The sequence below is a fragment of the Heterodontus francisci genome, chromosome 3 (genome assembly GCF_036365525.1).
Source record: "Heterodontus francisci isolate sHetFra1 chromosome 3, sHetFra1.hap1, whole genome shotgun sequence".
NCBI classification, from domain to species: Eukaryota; Metazoa; Chordata; class Chondrichthyes; order Heterodontiformes; family Heterodontidae; genus Heterodontus; species Heterodontus francisci.
This window is the reverse complement of record NC_090373.1, coordinates 11,357,221-11,377,939: the sequence shown is the minus strand read 5'-3', so window position 1 is coordinate 11,377,939 and position 20,719 is coordinate 11,357,221. Positions and strand designations below refer to the sequence as shown.

General features: G+C 44.1%; 1 protein-coding gene across 1 annotated transcript in view; it reads left to right on the top strand.

The window, feature by feature from the left end:
- fam135a (family with sequence similarity 135 member A) overlaps positions 1-20,719 on the top strand; it is a 319,597-nt gene that overhangs the window by 67,334 nt on the left and 231,544 nt on the right. The window contains exon 5 of the mRNA XM_068020133.1: positions 3,288-3,306. Within this exon, the coding sequence (XP_067876234.1) occupies positions 3,288-3,306 (19 nt within the window). The remainder of the gene's footprint in view (positions 1-3,287; positions 3,307-20,719) is intronic.

Genomic DNA, 20,719 nt, shown 5'->3' with positions numbered 1-20,719 from the left:
CTCGCGCCTCATACCTTCATAGTTTCCTTTATTAAGATTCAGGACCCTAGTCTCAGAATCAACTACGTCACTCTCCATCTTGATGAAGAATTCTGTCATATTGTGGTCGCTCATCCCCAAGGGGTCTCGGACAACTAGATTGTCAATTATTCCTCTCTCATTACACAATATCCAGTGTAGGATGGCCTGTTCTCTAGTTGGTTCCTCAACGTATTGGTCCAGAAAGCCATCCCATATACACTCCATGAATTTCTCTTCTACGGTATTGTGAATAATTTGAATTTCCCGATCTATATGTAGATCAAGGTCACCCATAATTGCAGATGTTCCTTTATCTCATGCGTCTCTAATTTCCTGTTTCATGCCATTCCCAACATCACCACTACAGTTTGGGGGTCTATATACAACCCCCATGAACGGTTTTTGACCCTTAGTGTTTCTCAGCTCTACCCATACAGATTCCACATGGCCAGAGCTAATATCCTTCCTCACTATTGCGTTAATTTCCTCTTTAACCAGCAATGCAACTCCACCGCCTTTTACTTTTTGTCTGTCCATCCCAAATACTGAATACTCTTGGATGTTCGTTTCCCATCCCTGGTCACCCTACAACCATGTCTCCGTAATCCCGACTATATCATACCCGTTTACATCTGTTTGCGCGATTAATTCATCCACTTTATTGCGAATGCTCCGTGTGTTAAGGCACAAAGCCTTAAGGCTTGTCTTTTTAACATTACTTGTCCCCTTCCCACGATTTTTCACTGTGGCCCTGTTTGCTTCTGGCCTTTGATTTCTCTGCCTATCACTTTTCTTATTCCCCTTACTGTCTTTTGTTCTCGTCTTTGATTCCCCCCCTCCTCTGACTCCTTGCAAAGGTTCCCATCACCCTGCCATTTTAGTTTAAACCCTCCCCAACTACTCTAGCAAATATTCCCCCTAGGATATCAGTCCCTGCCCAGATGTAACCCATCCAGTTTGTACTGGTCCCACCTCCCCCAGAACCGGTCCCAATGTCCCAGGAATCTGAAACCCTCCCCCCTCACACCATCTCTTCAGCCACGTATTCATCCGCTATATCCTGCTATTTCTATTCTGACTAGCACGTGGCACTGGTAGTAATCCTGAGATCACTACCTTTTGAGGTCCTACTTTTCAACTTACTTCCTAACTCCCTATATTCTGCTTTTAGGACTTCATCCTTTTTTTTTTTACCTATGTCGTTTGTACCAATGTGTACCACGACCATTGGCTGTTCAGCCTCCCCCTTCAGAATGTCCTGTAACAGCTCTGAGACATCCTTGACCCTAGCACCAAGGAGGCAACATACCATCCTGGAGTCTTGTTTGCAGCCACAGAAATGCCTATCTATTCCCCTTACAATTTAATCCCCTATAACTATTACATTCCCACACTTTTTACTCCTCCCCTGTGCAGCAGGGCCAACCGTGGTGCAACAAATTGAGCTGTTGCTGCTTTCCCCTGAGAAGCCATTCCCCCCAACAGTATCCAAAGTAGTATATCTGTTTTGCAGGGGAATAGCCACAGGAGATTGCTGCACTGCCTGCCTAGTCCTCTTGCTCGGCCTGGTGGTCACCCATTCCCTTCCTGCCTGTGGAGTCTGAGCCTGCGGTGTGACCACCTCTCCATATGTGCTATCCACAATACTTTACATCTCGCGGATGCTGCACAGTGTCCACAGGCGCTGCTCCAGCTCTGAAACAAGGGCTTCCAGGAGCTGCAGCTGGAGACACTTCCTGCACGTATGCTGATCCCTGTAGACCTTTCTTACCTAGTTACTAAGCCAGCTATTTAGAGCTATTCCCTAACTGCAGTTGCTCACCAACCAATCACCTTGCAGCTTTCCTGTGATGTCACTGTTGACGTTTTTTCATGATGTGCAATCATCAGCGAACATCCCCACTTCTGACCTTATGATTGAAGGAAGGTCATTGATGAAGCGTATGATGATGGTTGAGCCTTGGACACTACCCTGAGGAACTCCTGCAGTGATGTCCTGGAGCTGAAGTGATTGACCTCCAACAACCACAACCGTCTTCCTTTGCGTTAGGTACGACTCGAACCAGTGGTGTTTTCCCCCTGATTCCCATTGACTTCAGTTTTGCTGGGGCTCCTTGATGCCATACTCGGTCAAATTCTGACTTGATGTCAACGGCAGTCACTCTCACCTCACTTCTTGTGTTCGGCTCTTTTGTCCATATTTGAACCGAGGCTGTAATGAGGTCAGGAGCTGAGTGGCCCAGGCAGAACCCAAACTGTGCGTCAGTGAGCAGGTTATTGCTAAGTAAGTGCTGCTTGATAGCACTGTCGACGACACCTTCCATCACTTTGCTGATAATTGAGAGTGGACTGATGGGGCAGTAATTGGCTGGGTTGGACCTATCCTGCTTTTTGTGTACAGGACGTATCTGGGCAATTTTCCACATTGCTGGGTGGATTCAGCTATCACACTGGATTCTCAGAAGATTTTCAACACAGGTGGCAAAGGATGAGTTGGGTGGCTTCTCTCTTAGCAGTATACACACCAACTGCCCATTCAAACAATCCAAAACAAATCCAAAAACTCCTGAGCCATAAACACAGACATGTGACCTCTCTGTAAATAACTTCAGTAGCCAGCAAGGCTTCTGCTGTTTACTTAGCTTAAGCAATGTGACTTCCAGTAAGTGTTTGTTTTAAACAAAGTCCCAAGTGTCCTTTGTTGCGACTGAGGCGGGAGTAATGCACTGTCAGTTCAATCCCTTTACTCCACAGGTCACAGCATAATTGTGAGGTAAGATTTAGCAGATTGTAGCTTCCCTGAAATTGATCAGGCAGGACATAGGAGAAAATCAACTCAGAGTTGGGCTGAAGTTAGGGAGGGAAGGCAGCATTATCTCTTCCATGGCCTAGAATTGCTCTTGATTAAGAAGGTATTCATTTGTATACCATTTACCAAAATATCATCTCATTGCTTATTGTAGCTCAGGGACTCGATGGCTGCCAAGTCAATTGTATTGGGTAGTTGAAAGTCATTCTCCATATAACATCTGTAACAATCCAAAGCCATCATTGCTCAGTTTATAGATAGATTTTTTTTTAATAGGTTGTAGCTACCTCCTTTTCATACTTTGACTCCATCCCACACTCTTTGTTCAGGTTTAACCCAACTATCTATTACCAAGAGCTCTGACTTCCAACTCAGCAATATTATTCACTTCTGCCTTTAGTCACTCCCATTTCTGGGAAACCATTTATATACATGCCTTCTGGTTTGACTTTTCTAGCTTCACTCAAGTAAACTCGGTACCTGATCCACAATTCTGTTCACTATCTATGAACCTTCTTGTCAACCTTCACTGGTTTCCTCTACTTCAAGGTTAGAATTCATAGATTTCTCTAGCTTCACACAGCCCTACTTCTGCAATCTATATTCCAGTTCACAGCACCTTGCTTATTACCGTTTGAGTAGCAGTTGCAGAAAACAGTTGAGGCCAAAACATTGTATGTTTTCAAGAAGGCATTAGATATAGCTCTTGGGTCTGAAGGGATCAAAGGGTATGGGGCGAAAGCTGGAAGAGGCTACTGAGCTGGGTGATCAGCCATGATCATAATGAATGGCGGAGCAGGCTCAAAGGGCAGAATGGCCTACTCCTGCTCCTATTTTCTATGTTTCGAGCCATTATTCCAACTTTAGAATCTCAGAGTTCTTTTGCACAGTTAAGAGATGTATTATACATTTTATAAAGTGTTTAAATTTTGTCAGGCAAACCCACCCCCCCACCCGCCAAGAGTGAGTCACACAATATTTTGCCACATGAACATTAAAACTTAAAATTGTAAGCCCCTGACTGGAAGGACATTTGTATAGTAGTAGCAGTGTTGGAACAATGGGGACCCAGTCATTGCTTCCCCAATACACAGAAGAAGTGGTCAGACCAGTTTTAGTTAACTGTCTGTTAACAGAGTATTTGAACTTCCAACAAAGGATTTGAACTCAGATAAAGCTCCTGGCTCCTGGTTTGAAAATACCTCTCCTCTCCTGCCTGCTCATCTGTGAGGGAACTGAAACCATTGAAGACACGTAAACTCAGAGAGAGAAAAATCTCCTACGTGAACAAGGTTTACGAAGAATACTGGGCCCCAACGAAATACAAGACCATACGTTCAATCAAGGACTACAGAGAGCTCGAGAAACAGTAACAAGATATTGCCTCAAACTGTTATACTTATCTTCTGCTCTTTTCTGTCCCCATTTGCATGTATGAATCACGTGTGCATGCTAGCGTGGGCGTGTTGTATATCCGTAGGCGTTAAACGTATTAGAGTTTAAGTTTAAGGTTTAATAAATTTCATCTTTCTGCTTTAAACCAAAGAAAGCCTGTTTGTGCTCATTTCTTTGCTTTATAATTGGAAACTGTGAACAAGGATTCACAAAATGGGGAGCTCAAAACACAGTATGTTTAAAATTAAACCCTGTTACAATAAGACCTGGTAAAGACAGCAAAAGACCCCTGGACACATTTCTCACCTGGTCGTAATAATTTGAATACTTGTTCATATTGCAGTACTGCTCTCTACTACTTGCAGGTTTTTCTTTAGTAATAAATAAGAAAAATAAGATAATTGTTTTCCTGCTGTTTTTGTCCAGGGTCTTATTGAAACAAATAAGATTCTGAAGGGGCTTGATGTGGTAGATGTTGAGAGGATATTTCCCTTTGTGGGAGAATCCAGAACTAGGGGGCACAGATTCAAATTAAGGGGTTTTCTATTTAAGACTGAGATGAGGAGGAATTCTTCTCTGAGAGTGGTTAGTGTATGGAATTCTCTTTCCCAGAGAGCAGTGGAGGCTGGGTCATCGAATATATTCAAGGCTGAGTTAGACAGATTTTTGATTGACAAGGGAGTCAAGGGTTTTAGGGGGCAGACAGGAAAGTGGAATTAAGGCCACAATCAGATTAGCCACGATCTTACTGAATGGCGGAGCAGGCTCGAGGGGCCCATTGGCCTACTCCTGCTCCTATTTCTTCGGTGCTTATGGTCTACTCCGGGGAAAGTGACGAGTTTTGTGGTATTGTTGCTATACATGAAAAAATTGACATATATGTATGACATTTTGTACATACGAACATACAAATTAGGAGCAGGAGTAGGCCACTCGGCCCGTCGAGCCTGCTTCGCCATTCAACAAGATCATGGCTGATCTGATTGTAACATTATCTCCACATTCCCGCCTACCCCTAATAACCTATCATCCCCTTGCTTATCAAGAATCTATCTACCTCTGCCTTAAAAATATTCAAAGATTCTGTTTCCACTGCCTTTTGAGGAAGAGCGTTCCAAAGAATCATGACCCTCTGAGAGAAAAAACTCCTCCTCATCTCTGTCTTAAATGGGCGACCCCTTATTTTTAAACGGTCACCCCTAGTTCTAGATTCTCCCACAAGAGGAGACATCCTTTCCAGATCCACCATGTCTAGACCCCTCAAGACCTTTTATGTTTCAATCAAGTCACCTCTTACTCTCCTAAACTCCAGCGAATACAATCCTAGCCTGTCCAACCTTTCTTCAGAAGACAATCCGCCCATTCCAGGTATTAGTCTAGTAAACCATGTCTGAACTGCTTCCAACACATTTGCATCCTTCCTTAAATCAGGAGACCAATACTGTACACAATACTCCAGATGTGGTCTCACCTATGCCCTGTATAGGATAACCTCCCTACTTTTGTATTCAGTTCCCCTCGCCATAAACAAGAACATCCTATTAGCTTTCTTAATTACTTGCTGTATCTGCATACTAACCTGTTGCGATTCATGCACTAGGACACCCAGATCCCTCTGCATCTTAGAGCTCTACAATCTCTCACCATTTAGATAATATGCTTCTTTTTAGATTCTTCCTGCCAAAATAGATAATTTCACATTTTCCCACATTATACTCCATTTGCCAGATCTTTGCCCACTCACAACCTATCCATATCCCTTTGTAGCCTCCTTATGTCCTCTTCACAACTTACATTCCTACTTGTCTTTGTAAATTTAGCAACCTTTTTATTCTTTCATGGGATGTGGGCATTACTGGCAAGGCCAGCATTTGTTGCCCATCCCTAATTGCCCTTGACAAATGGCTTGCTAGGCCATTTCAGAAGGCACTTAAGAATCAACCACCTTGCTCTCTGGGTCTGGAGTCGCATGTAGGCCAGACCAGGTAAGGGCGACAGATTTCCTTCTCTAAAGACATTAGTGAACCAGATGGGTTTTTTATGACAATCGATGATCGTTTAATGGCACCATTACTGAGAATAGTTTTCAATTCCAGATTAATTAAATTTTTGTTCATTAGTTTTAAATTCCACCAGTTGCTGTAGTGGGATTTGAACCCGTGTCCTCACAACATTAGCCTGGGCCTCTCATTTACTAGTCTAGTGACATTACCACTACACTACTATCTCCCTGCGTTCATCCAAGTCATTTATATAAATTGTAAAAGGTTGAGGCCCCAGCACTGAACTCTGGCACACCACTCGTTACATGTTGCCAACCAGAAAATGACCTATTTATCTGCCAATCTTCTGTCCATGCCAAAATGTTACCCCCTACATCATGAGCTTTTATTTTCCGCAAAAACCTTTAATGTGGCACCTTATCAAATGCCTTCTGAAAATCTGCCGGTTCCCCTTTAGCCTCCTGTTATCCATGACGTTTTGCATTTTGTAATTATTGTATCAGTTACTGTTTTGTTAATGCTCCTAATTATTCTGGGGAAATAAATGCCCTGTGCTCAGTAAATGAGCTATTTCATTTGTGATATGCAAATTACATCTATTGCCTGTACATGGAAAACTGAAATTGACACATCTGTTGCACCTGGTCATGGAACCTACCATACAGTGTGATATAACTGTTCATGATATGTGAATATACTAGTTCTATTCTTGACAGCGAGCTAACAGAAGAGTTGGAAGGGTGGGGTAGGGGACAGTGCAGGGTTAAGTATTTCACCATGTTATCCTTTTGGATTTTGTCCCAGTCTTTCTCGGTCACACATGCAGTCAAGTATGCAGTGCCTGCCCTGTTAAACCTATGCCCTTTTTATACATGAGGAGCTGATATTGATTTGTCCTGAGATGTCCTACACTCGCCTCCCCATTCTCACATGCAAATATATACATGTACAGTTACGCAGAATCATACAATAGTGTAGCTGAGATTGTCAACACAGCAAAGTAAAGGATTGCATTTTAAACCTAAAAATTGTAATAAATGAATGCTTGTCTTAAGTTCTGTAAATTTCTGCTGTGAAATAACCCGGAGAATTCTGTACACTGATGTAATAAGCTATACTTTGTTTTGAAGCTTCCTTCAGCCTTAATAATGGTTAATATGGTTTAAAGCTGAAAGGGGTGGCACTATATTAAGGTAAGGATGGAATCTCTGGCTCAGTAGGTAAGTGCAGAGTTTATCAATCTCTGCTGGAACAATGATGGGGATGAATTTTAAAATACTGATCCTTGCTTTCAGATCCCTCCATGCCCTGTCCCTCTAACGTCCTACGAGTCCTCCGAGATCTCCAGGCTTCTCCAACTCTAGCCTCGTGCACCCATGAATTTCAAGGCTCCATCATTAGCGTCATGGAGAGATACAGTACTGAAACAGGCCCTTCGGCCCACTGAGTCTGTGCCGACCAACAACCACCCACTTATACTAATTAATTTCAAAATCCCATATTCCCTACCACATCCCCACCATTCTCCTACCACCTACCTACACTAGGGGCAATTTACAATGGCCAATTTACCTATCAACCTGCGAGTCTTTGGCTATGGGAGGAAACCAGAGCACCCAGCAGAAACCCACACGGTCACAGGGAAAACTTGTAAACTCTGCGCAGGCAGTACCCAGAACCTAACCCGGGTCGCTGGAGCTGTGAGGCTGCGGTGCTAACCACTGTGCCATTGTGCCGCCCAGCTTTCAGCTGCCTAGGTCTGTAATTCCCTTCCTCAACCTCTCCACCTTTCTATCCTCATTTTAAGGTGCTCATTAATATTAAACTCTTTGAGCAAGCTTTTGGTCATCAGTCCTAATATCTAAAGTTACTCGGTGTCAAATTATGTTTGATATCACCCCGTGAGGCACCTTGGGGCCTTTTATTATGCTAAAGGCACTATATAAATGTAAGCTGTTGCTGCATTTGGCCTCAGCACTCATTACGACACAGTAAAGTAGCCAATCTGACTATGAAGTTGCGCAATAAATGTTATTTTTATTTTTTTGAGATACAGCACTGAAACAGGCCCTTCGGCCCACCGAGTCTGTGCCGACCAAGAACTATCCATTTATACTAACCCTACAGTAATCCCATATTCCCTACCACCTACCTACACTAGGGGCAATTTACAATGGCCAATTTACCTATCACCTGCAAGTCTTTGGCGGTGGGAGGAAACCTGAGCACCCGGCGAAAACCCACGCGGTCACAGGGAGAACTTGCAAACTCCGCACAGACAGTACCCAGAATTGAACCCGGGTCCCTGGAGCTGTGAGGCTGCGGTGCTAACCACTGTGCCGCCCAATAGGAGATCAATAGGAGATAAGGATGAAGCCTTCAGGCAGACTAGAGGTGACTGTGGGGTGGGAGGGAGAAATGTTGGAGGCGATGGTAGTGTCTAATCTGGGACATGCAAGAGTGCAAACACAGTGATGAGCCGATAAAATAGGTCAGAAAAATCAACAGAATTGAAGGTGGCAGAGGGATCAAGAATGAAAGTGAGCCAGAATCACTGTTAAATTACATGTCATTTGAGTTATTATCCAGGGTTTTGATAATGTGAGCTGGTTGGAAATTGGATTATAAGGATTCAGAGAGGGACTGGTGAGAGAGATAAATAGGTAGTTTGGTGTTAATGATGCATTCTAGTTCAATGCATGTAGCTACGACTTAACTAGTCCATATTAACCTCTGGATCTGGTTTTACTTGGCTCTGGTCTCCTGCCAAGACAGGCTGCTACTCTAAGATTATGAGGTAATGAGGATAACCATAGGCTGCTTTTATGCACTTCCCTCCACTTACACCTCTAAGAAGTGAGAAGAGGATTAATTTCTTTATCACTGTTTCAAAATCATTGTCACCATCCCTTCTTCAAAAAAGCCCTCCGTTCCTTTCTTCTCAAGTTGCTTTGCAGATCTGTGCTCACTTCTCCTGCAACTCATATTTGAATTAATCCAGTCAGATTTCCACTTGGGTCCCAGCACCAAAATGACTCTATCCATAGACTTAAATGGCCAGTTGTGCCCAGAGTAGAAATTCTTGGCCAATTGTTTTGGTTTTCCTAATGTTTAGCTGGAGGAAAAATCTGCACAAATAGTTAAAAATTGCAACTGTAACTATTGCTTACCAGTGATTTAAAAAAATTCCTAATAACAATGACCTTTTATGGTAGTCATGCTTATGATGCTTTTGTCAAGGATATATTAGGTGACCCATGCATTGTTGCTTGTACCAGTACGGTACTGTGCTGCATTGCTCTCCTCGTTGACCTGTTTGCATTCTTTTACATGTTGACCACACCATCCTCCCTGATTACCACCTCTGTTGTCTAGCTAGGTGGGACTGCCCTAGTTTCTGTCAGTTATTGAATCATAGCTAGAGCATGTCCAGTAATGGCCTCTATTTCCACCCCCAAAACACCACCTCAAGAACCCTCCAAGGTTCCATCCTTGGCCCATTCCTCTTTCTACATGCTGCTTCTTGGTGACAACACCCAAAGATTTGGGTCAGTTTCCGTATGTATGCTGGTGGCACCCAGCTTGACTGGTCCACTAACTGTCCGATTAGTGGGTTCATCTGATTCTTAAATTAGTTGTAATGTCCTCCAGCTAAAGATTAGGAAGAGCAAAGCCATTAGTCAAGAGTTTCTGCTTTGGGCACAATTGGCAGTCCAGGCAAAAATCACACTCAAAATTGCACTAGTTTTGAGAAATGTATTTTTTCCTCAAATTTCTGCTCAAATGCATGTGCATTTGAACCAGCACAATTGTAGCACATAACTTTTTAAAAACTTTTGTCTTGTATTAAAATATGTTCCTTGATGTATTTAAAAGTAGTAACCTGGTGCAGTTTTATTAATACAGCTGAAAATGGGGTTATCACCAAAAAGTATTTTTAATCAGTGTCTAGTCCACCACCAATTTTAAATAACTAAAAAGGGCTTTTATATACTATACAGAACAATTTAATAGGTACACCAGTGTACAATAGTCAATTTCATAGTAATTTTAAAAAAGACTGAAAGTTTTAAAAACATGCCTATTGGTTTCCTTACACCAAAAAGAATTTTAAGAGCCTCGTCAAAGGCCTGTAAGTGGAAGCTTGTCATGGTTAATTTGATCTTGGAGGTGATATTTTGTGGCAGGGCCAGCTGCTAGCACAATGTATTTTAAACTAGCAGAGACCTGCAAAATCAGAAACGTAATTTTGCTTAAAGTTCCATAATCTTCTGTGACAGTTTTGGCCCATTGGTAAATTGCACTGGAAAAAGAACAGCACAACCTAGTGGAAATTACTGTCCTCTCCACAACCTCTGTACCACTGATTTCATGACATTCATTGGCCATTATCTTTGAGCTGAAAAGATGTTTTGCAGCCTCAATGTTCTGATCAACCATTAACTCAGTTTTAACATCATTTCCATCACAAGGACTGCCTGCCTCCAGTTCCTATAAGGCCACGGGTCCAATATCTTTTATGCTTTTGTCACCTCCGGACTTGATTGCTCCAATTATCTTCTAGGTAACTTCTCGTCCAGCAATCCATGTAAGCTTCAGCTGCTCTAAAATTCTGCTGCCAATATTCCATCTTGCCCCAAGTTCCATTCATATAACACCACTGTCGTCATTGGCCTATAGCCAAAATTTGAAATTTGTCTTGTTTCTGTTTAAAGCCCTGTGAACTTACCCCTCCAACTCTAAGTTCCTCTAGCTCTAAACTCCTCAAATTTCTTTGATCCCTCCAGCACCACATCTTGTGTGCCCAACCCATCCACCGCCCTCTGGCATCGCCTCCTTTTGCCCGGCCATTAGCAGCTATGTCTTGAGTTGCCTTGGAGCTCTGCTGTGATATTCCAGATTGAGCTATTTCACACCTCTTCTAAATCTTTCCTCCATTGGCTCGCAGCTTGCTTCTCCTTCCGGATCTCTGACATGTTTTGGAATGCTTTTCAGTATTAATGGTGCTATTCAAATTAAATTGGCTTTGGTCTCCCAGGGCCACTTGGCTCCAGACCTCATTACACCCTTGGTCCAAGCATGAAGAAAAGAACTGGATTCCGGTGGTGAGGTGAGAGTGACTGCCCTTGGCATCAAGGCAGCATTTGAATGAGTGTGGCATCAAGGAGCCCTAGCCAAATTGAAGTCGGTGGGAATCGGAGAAACAGCTCTCAACTGGTTGGAGTCATACCTATCATAAAGGAAGATGGTTGAGGTTGTTGGAGGTCAATCATCTCAGCTCCAGGACATCACTGCAGGAGTTCCACAGGGTAGTGTCCTAAGCCCAATCATCTTCAGTTGCTTTATCAAGGACCTTCTCTGACATAAGGTCAGAAGTGGGGATGTTCACTGATGATTGCACAGTGCTCAGAGTCATTCGCGACTCCTCGGATAACGAAGCAGTCCATGTCCACATGCAGCAATACCTGGCTTATTCAGGCTTAGTTTGATAAGTGGCAAGTAACATTTGTGCCAGAGAAGTATCAGGCAATGACCATCTCCTACAAGAGAAAATCTAACCATCTCCTAATCAGTTTCAGTGGCATCAACCTTGCTGAATCCCACACCATCAACGTCCTGGGGGTTATCATTGACGAGAAACGTAACTGGACCAGCCAAATAAATACTGTGGCTACAAGAGCAGGTCAGAGGCTGCGAATTCTGTGGTGAGAAACTCACCTCCTGACTCCCCAAAGCCTGTCCACCATCTACTAGGCACAAGTCAAGAGTAATGGAATACTCTCCACTTGCCTGGATGAGTGCAGCTCCAAAAACACTCAAGAAGCTCGACACCATCCAGGACAAAGCATCCGGCTTGATCGACACCCCATTCACTACCTTAAACATACACTCCCTTCACCACTGGTGCACAGTGGCAGCAGTGTATACTGTCTACAAGGTGCACTGCAGTAACTCACCAAGGCTCCTTCTACAGCACCCTCCTAACTCACAACCCCTACCAGCTGGAAGAACAAGGGCAGTAGACGCATTGTAACACCATCACCTGCAAGATCCTCTCGAAGACGCACATCGTCCAGACTTGGAACTATATTGCCTTTCCTTCCTTGTCTGGGTCAGATTCCAGGAACTCCTTTCCCAATAGCATTGGGGGAGTACTTACACCACATCCACTGCAGACTGCAGTGGTTCAAGAAGGTGGCCACCACCACTGTGTCAAGGGCAGTTACTATGGGCAACAAATGCTGGCTTTGCCAGCGATGCTCACATGCCATGAAAAGTCTTCCAAGTCTTTTGTTTCCCTGTCTACAAACGCCATCTGGCCTAAATGCTGTTACATTGCTCTGAACTGTTAATTACACTGGTGTGGGATAACTCAGGTTCAAAGGCACTCCACTTTGGTAGCGGCCACTGCATAAGCTAATATTGGGTAGGTCGACACTTATTTATTGTGTACCCACATGGAGTAATGGTGTTAGCTTCAAATTATTGCTAGCAACTTGTTTCAAGAATACATTGTATTCATTGTAGTGTTATGGCCAGGTGGTAAGGGATGTGGTTGGTCCCCGCTGTCCACTGCCCAGCTGACTACAGCAAGTGTCTTTGTTGTTAGGGTTTTAACTCCTTATGTTTTGTTTGTCAAGTAAACAGACTCTGACAAGTTTTCTTGTAGGTTTAAAACAGAAGATTAACTACTTATATTGAACAACATTCATTCCCGAAATGGCCAGAACCGCACCCACGCACACATTCATGCAGTCACACGCACTCTCACAAACAAACAAACACACACACACACACACACACACACACACACACACACACACACACACAAATATATAGATAAGCGAGGAGAAGGATAAGTGGTTTGAAGTGAGCTCGGTGTTCAGGGTTCATGGTAAACCTGTTGAATCTTCTTGGAGGACACTTTTTCTCTTAAGCTGGGTTGTTTGTAGATATTCTTTTGCGAGGAGCAGCCTTGATAGAACGGGGTGCGGAGCGGACTTTCAGCTGAGCGGTCAATTTCAGTAAGTTACAAGTTAATCCCTTTTTTGTTTCGGAGGACCGGGGACTGCTGGGGAGGGGAAAACTATTTATTTGGGCAGTTTTAAAATCTTTGTCTTTTGCGAGGAGCAGCCTTGATAGAACGGGGTGCGGAGCGGACTTTCAGCTGAGCGGTCAATTTCAGTAAGTTACATGTTAATCCCTTTTTTGTTTCGGAGGACCGGGGACTGCTGGGTAGGGGAAAACTATTTATTTGGGCAGTTTTAAAATCTTTGTCTTTTGCGAGGAGCAGCCTTGATAGAACGGGGTGCGGAGCGGACTTTCAGCTGAGCGGTCAATTTCAGTAAGTTACAAGTTAATCCCTTTTTTGTTTCGGAGGACCGGGGACTGCTGGGTAGGGGAAAACTATTTATTTGGGCAGTGGCAGTACCCGAGACACTACACGTGTGGTGTCTCCCACCCACCCTCCTCCTCTAACCAAAAAAAAAGGACTCTAGGGTGTTGATAAGGTAAGCTTTTTATTTAAAACTTCAGTCCGTCGGATTGCTAAGCGAACAAGTTTTGACTTTTTTTTTTCGTTTGGTTTTTCAGTAGATTTATTGGGAATCTAGAATAGTGGGAATGGAGGTAAAGGCAGTTGTATGTTCCTCCTGCAGAATGTGGGAGGTAGGGGTCGCCAAGAGTGTCCCTGCTGACTGCATCTGCGGGAAGTGCACCCAACTCCAGCTCCTCGCAGACCGCGTTAGGGAACTGGAGCTGGAGCTGGATGAACTTCGGATCATTCGGGAGGCGGAGGGGATTATTGACAGGAGTTATAGGGAGGCAGTCACACCTCAGGTAAAAGAAGTAGGTAGATGGGTTACCGTCAGGGGAAGGAAAGGGAACCAGCAGGCAGTGCAGGGATCCCCTGTGGCCGTTTCCCTCAACAACAGGTATACCGTTTTGGATACTGTTGGGGGGGACGACTTACCAGGGGTAAGCAATGGGGTGCAGGTCTCTGGCACAGAGTCTGTCCCTGTTGCTCAGAAGGGAAAAGGGAAGAGGAGCAGAGCATTAGTCATTGGGGACTCCATAGTTAGGGGAACAGATAGGAGGTTCTGTGGGAACGAGAGAGACTCACGGTTGGTGTGTTGCCTCCCAGGTGCCAGGGTACGTGATGTCTCCGATCGTGTTTTTGGGATCCTTAAGGGGGAGGGGGAGCAGCCCCAAGTCGTGGTCCACATAGGCACCAACGACATAGGTAGGAAGAGAGATGGGGATTTAAGGCAGAAATTCAGGGAGCTAGGGTGGAAGCTTAGAGCGAGAACAACCAGAGTTGTTATCTCTGGGTTGTTGCCTGTGCCACGTGCTAGCGAAGAGAGGAATAGGGAGAGAGAGGAGTTGAACACGTGGCTGCAGGGATGGTGTAGGAGGGAGGGTTTTGGTTTCCTGGATAATTGGGGCTCTTTCTGGGGTAGGTGGGACCTCTACAAACAGGATGGTCTTCACCTGAACCAGAGGGGTACCAATATCCTGGGGGGGAGATTTGTTAGTGCTCTTCGGGGGGGTTTAAACTAAATCAGCAGGGGAATGGGAACCTAAATTGCAGTGCCAGTGGACAGGATGTTGAGAGTAGTGAGGTAGGGGATAAGGTTACAGGGACGCAAGAGGGCACTGGCAAGCAAGAACTTGGTTTAAAGTGTGTCTACTTCAACGCCAGGAGCATCCGGAATAAGGTGGGTGAGCTTGCAGCATGGGTTGGTACCTGGGATCCTGATGTTGTGGCCATTTCGGAGACATGGGTAGAGCAGGGGCAGGAATGGATGTTGCAGGTTCCGGGATTTAGATGTTTCAGAAAGAACAGAGAAGAGGGTAAAAGAGGGGGGGGTGTGGCATTGTTAATCAAGGAAAGTATTACAGCGGCAGAAAGGACGTTTGAGGACTCGTCTACTGAGGTAGTATGGGCCGAGGTTAGAAACAGGAGAGGAGAGGTCACCCTGTTGGGAGTTTTCTATAGACCTCCGAATAGTTCCAGAGATGTAGAGGAAAGGATAGCGAAGATGATTCTCGACAGGAGCGAGAGTAACAGGGTAGTGGTTATGGGGGACTTTAACTTTCCAAATATTGACTGGAAATACTATAGTTCGAGTACTTTAGATGGGTCAGTTTTTGTCCAGTGTGTGCAGGAGGGTTTTCTGACACAGTATGTGGACAGGCCAACCAGGGGCGATGCCACATTGGATTTGGTACTGGGTAATGAACCCGGCCAGGTGTTCGATTTAGATGTAGGTGAGCACTTTGGCGATAGTGATCACAATTCGGTTAGGTTTACCTTAGCGATGAGCAGGGACAGGTATATACCGCAGGGCAAGAATTATAGCTGGGGGAAAGGAAATTATGACGCGATTAGGCAAGATTTAGGATGTGTAGGATGGGGAAGGAAACTGCAGGGGATGGGCACAAACGAAATGTGGAGCTTATTCAAGGAGCAGCTAATGCGTGTCCTTGATAAGTATGTACCTGTCAGGCAGGGAGGAAGTTGTCGAGCAAGGGAGCCGTGGTTTACTCAAGAAGTTGAAGCGCTTGTCAAGAGGAAGAGGGCGGCTTATGTTAGGATGAGACGTGAAGGCTCAGTTAGGGCGCTTGAGAGTTACAAGCTAGCCAGGAAGGATCTAAAGGGAGGGCTAAGAAGAGCAAGGAGAGGACACGAGAAGTCATTGGCGGATAGGATCAAAGAAAACCCTAAGGCTTTCTATAGGTATATCAGGAATAAACGAATGATAAGAGTTAGAACAGGGCCAATCAAGGATAGTAGTGGGAAGTTGTGTGCGGAATCAGAGGAGATAGGGGAAGCGTTAAATGAATATTTTTCGTCAGTATTTACAGTAGAGAAAGAAAATGTTGCCGAGGAGATTACTGAGATACAGCCTACTGGGCTAGATGGGATTGAGATTCACAAGGAGGAGGTGTTAGCAATTTTGGAAAGAGTGAAAATAGATAAGTCCCCTGGGCCAGATGGGATTTATCCTAGGATTCTCTGGGAAGCCAGGGAGGAGATTGCAGAGCCGTTGTTGTTGATCTTCAAGTCGTCATTGTCGACAGGAGTAGTGCCGGAGGACTGGAGGATAGCAAATGTTGTCCCCTTGTTCAAGAAGGGGAGTAGAGACAGCCCTGGTAATTATAGACCTGTGAGCCTTACTTCGGTTGTGGGTAAAATGTTGGAAAAGGTTATAAGAGACAGGATTTATAATCATCTTGAAAAGAATAAGTTCATTTGCGATAGTCAGCACGGTTTTGTGAAAGGTAGGTCGTGCCTCACAAACCTTATTGAGTTTTTCGAGAAGGTGACCAAACAGGTGGATGAGGGTAAAGCCGTGGATGTGGTGTATATGGATTTCAGTAAGGCGTTTGATAAGGTTCCCCACGGTAGGCTATTGCAGAAAATACGCAAGTATGGGGTTGAAGGTGATTTAGAGCTTTGGATCAGAAATTGGCTAGCTGAAAGAAGACAGAGGGTGGTGGTTGATGGCAAATGTTCATCCTGGAGTTTAGTTACTAGTGGTGTACCGCAAGGTTCTGTTTTGGGGCCACTGCTGTTTGTCATTTTTATAAACGACCTGGATGAGGGTGCAGAAGGGTGGGTTAGTAAATTTGCGGATGACACGAAGGTCGGTGGAGTTGTGGATAGTGTCGAAGGGTGTTGTAGGGTACAGAGGGACATAGATAGGCTGCAGAGCTGGGCTGAGAGATGGCAAATGGAGTTTAATGCGGAGAAGTGTGAGGTGATTCACTTTGGAAGGAGTAACAGCAATGCAGAGTACTGGGCTAATGGGAAGATTCTTGGTAGTGTAGATGAGCAGAGAGATCTTGGTATCCAGGTACATAAATCCCTGAAAGTTGCTACCCAGGTTAATAGGGCTGTTAAGAAGGCATATGGTGTGTTAGCCTTTATTAGTAGGGGGATCGAGTTTCAGAGCCACGGGGTCATGATGCAGCTGTACAAAACTCTGGTGAGGCCGCACCTGGAGTATTGCGTGCAGTTCTGGTCACCGCATTATAGGAAGGATGTCGAAGCTTTGGAAAGGGTGCAGAGGAGATTTACTAGGATGTTGCCTGGTATGGAAGGAAGGTCTTACGAGGAAAGGCTGAGGGACTTGGGGTTGTTTTCGTTAGAGAGAAGGAGGAGGAGAGGTGACTTAATAGAGACATACAAGATAATCAGAGGGTTAGATAGGGTGGATAGTGAGAGTCTTTTTGCTCGGATGAGGATGGCAAACACGAGGGGACATAGCTTTAAGTTGAGGGGTGAAAGATATAGGACAGATGTCAGAGGTAGTTTCTTTACGCAGAGAGTAGTAGGGGCGTGGAACGCCCTGCCTGCAACAGTAGTAGACTCGCCAACTTTAAGGGCATTTAAGTGGTCATTGGATAGACATATGGATGTAAATGGAATAGTGTAGGTCAGATGATCGGCGCAACATCGAGGGCCGAAGGGCCTGTACTGCGCTGTAATATTCTAATTCTAATTCTAATTTTAGTGGTCACTTTCAGTTCTGTGCTGCACCAAGTTGAATGTAGAATTTGCAGCAGGGCTTCTTCTTTGGTTTTTGCTGTATCTCTCACAGCTCTCAGCTGGACAGGCTGTTTGGGATGTTGTTGTGATATCTCCCCTCTCTCTCCAGAAAGCTACTTTTTTAAGGTAAAAATCTCTCTCATGTTGCCTCTGTTAGGAGTCACAGGGCCCCCTCCCTGTGATGACCAACAATGGACCAGGATGTGGCTACTTCACACCTTCTTTGTTTCAGAAGAACCCATTCAGTCCAGGAATGTCTCTTGATGGGTTCAGGATGGGTGTAATTGACCCCTCTTAGCTTGGAATCTATCCTTTTGTCCTTAACAGACAGTGAGACAGTTTGAATATACAGGCCCCGTCAGCCCGACCTTCTTTGAATTTCATAGAGAGATACAGCACTGAAACAGGCTCTTCGGCCCACCGAGTCTCTGCTGACCATCAACCACCTATTTATACTAATCCTACATTAATCCCATATTCCCTACCACATCCCCGCCTTCCCTCAATTCTCCTACCACCTACCTACACTAGGGGCAATTTACAACTGCCAATTTACCTATCAACCTGCAAGTCTTTGGCTGTGGGAGGAAACCGGAGCACCTGGCGGAAACCCACGCGGTCACAGGGAGAACTTGCAAACTCCGCACAGGCAGTACTCAGAACCGAACCTGGGTCGCTGGAGCTGTGAGGCTGCGGTGCTAACCACTGTGCCGCCTTCAGTTGCCATTTTGCAGCACTTAGTCCACCTTTTCTAAAAAGTAAAAGTCAATTTTTTATAACTCTTCAGTTTGGTTCAGTATCTTCATCACTGCACTTTTCATGAGTGTGACAGTAGGAACATGAGTAGGCTGTTTGATCTATCTGACCTCCTCTATTTTGTTAGTCATGGTCGCTCTTTATTTTATTGATTCTAATCTCTTCCACATCCTTCCTCCAAATCTTTCATGCCTTTCCAGAATAAGTATCTACATCTCCCGTTTAAACTTCTCCACTGATTCTGGACCTATAGGCTGCTAGGGCTGTGCGTTCCACATTGTCACAGTATCTTTTGTAAAGAAGATTTCAAATTTGCTTTTCACTGGCTTTGTGCAACTTGGCAGGGTTATATTTTGCTTGAGTGTCATCTTGGACCAATCCATTGTTTTGCATCTATTAGGAATTATAATTTAGTCATCTAGCATACTTATTGTCCTTTGAATTATGGTGCACCCCATATTTCCACCCTTCTTGATCTATATCATTTCTTCCATCTGAAGTATTCGAGTGTATCTTTTGTTGGAAGGGAACAAAAATTATGCACAGGTTTCCTAAACAAAAATGCTTAACTCTGAAATCACTTGATGGGGTAGAATACAGCTTAACACATTTATCAGAAAGTCTCTTCTAGTGGAGACATTGACCTATTCATGTTAAATAGGTTAGCACCTATTCTATAATAGCAGAGAGAAGAATTTCAGATTAACATGTTCAAGGTATGTGTAAAAGTTGTTGCTCTCTCTGTATTTGCAGGACCTTTATATTTTTTAAGAAGGTTCTTTTCCCCACCAGTCAATTAAAGTGAGGACAATCACAATAGTCTTAATCAAATGGTACAAAATCTTTGGAAGGTTTGGAGCCAGCCTGTCCACTTTTAGGCTCCTCAGTATCTTAGCCCCAGTAACAAAAATGCACCAGGGCAATGATGGAGCCGAGCCTTTCTTTGTCAGATTGTGAATTGCTGTTTTACATCATCGGTTGTGAGTTTGAGCCATGGGAACATACTGTGTCTGGAAGGTAGTGCTGACTGGAACAATCTTTGGCAGGAGCGTGCTATGTCTGTCCGCAAAGATTTGGAGAGCAACAGGAAGGGTAAAGATGCCAAGTTCTGTTTGATTCTTATTGACTGCAGAATCTACAGGCTGGCTCATTGTTAGTCCAAGAGGGTACTTCCATTCAACTGGAAATCTGAATCCTCCCCAGCTTCAGCACTTGTAGCCTAAAAGTCTCTTCATTGGTTTATTGAATCTGAAAATGAAATGTTTACAACTTGGTACTGAGGATGGCCAACTGGTGGTGTTGCATGATACAGGAAGGAAAGTCACATATTTCCTGTTTGAAATAGCCGAAGAGAGTACTTGAGGTTAAAGTATTACAATGGTTTACCCACAAGTGTTTCTGAAAATACATTATATCTTTTTTTTAAAAACTTAGTAAGTTTGATTTCCTAGTTGAAGGCATCACCTTCCTAACATTTCTAAAGTTAGGTGCAGAAACTGGGTATATTGTCTATCCTTGGGTTTCCACTTTGAGATTAAGTACTGCAACATAGTATTTCACTTCTCCTTCAATGGTTGTGAATCCATGTTATTTTACGTTGATTATGTGGTGTTCTTTTTGTTTATCTTTACCCTATATCCTCTCCATTTTTACGACTGCGTATTTCCACCATCTCAAAATCGCTAGCCTCTTGCCTCGACCCATCTGCTGTTAAAACACTTTTCCATGCTTTTGTTACCGCCAGAGTCGACTATTCCAGTGCTGTCCTGACTAACCTACCATCTTCAACCTTCCATAAACTTGAGCTCATTCAAAGTTCTGCTTCCTGTTATGACCTTGATGAGACCGTTAATGTGAAAATACAAGATGTGAACCCCCAGACCAATTTAAAGAGTTACACGACAAGATTTCGCATTTTAAGACTAAACTAAATTTGTAAGTAGCTGATACTCCAAATTACAAAGAAAGCTATTTTCTTTACTTATTAAGATACTTGAAAACCTCACTCCACACTTATACGTTACACATTCCTGTTTGATGGCAAAATCTTTGCAGTTAAAGCCCCAAACTCCTCCCAGTTGCATTGGGTTGGATCTCCCAGGCCTTTTTAAAAAAAAAAAAACCTCTTTGCTCACTTCTCCAAGCATTTCCGACCTGCGTGCCCGTGATTAAGGCAATTCC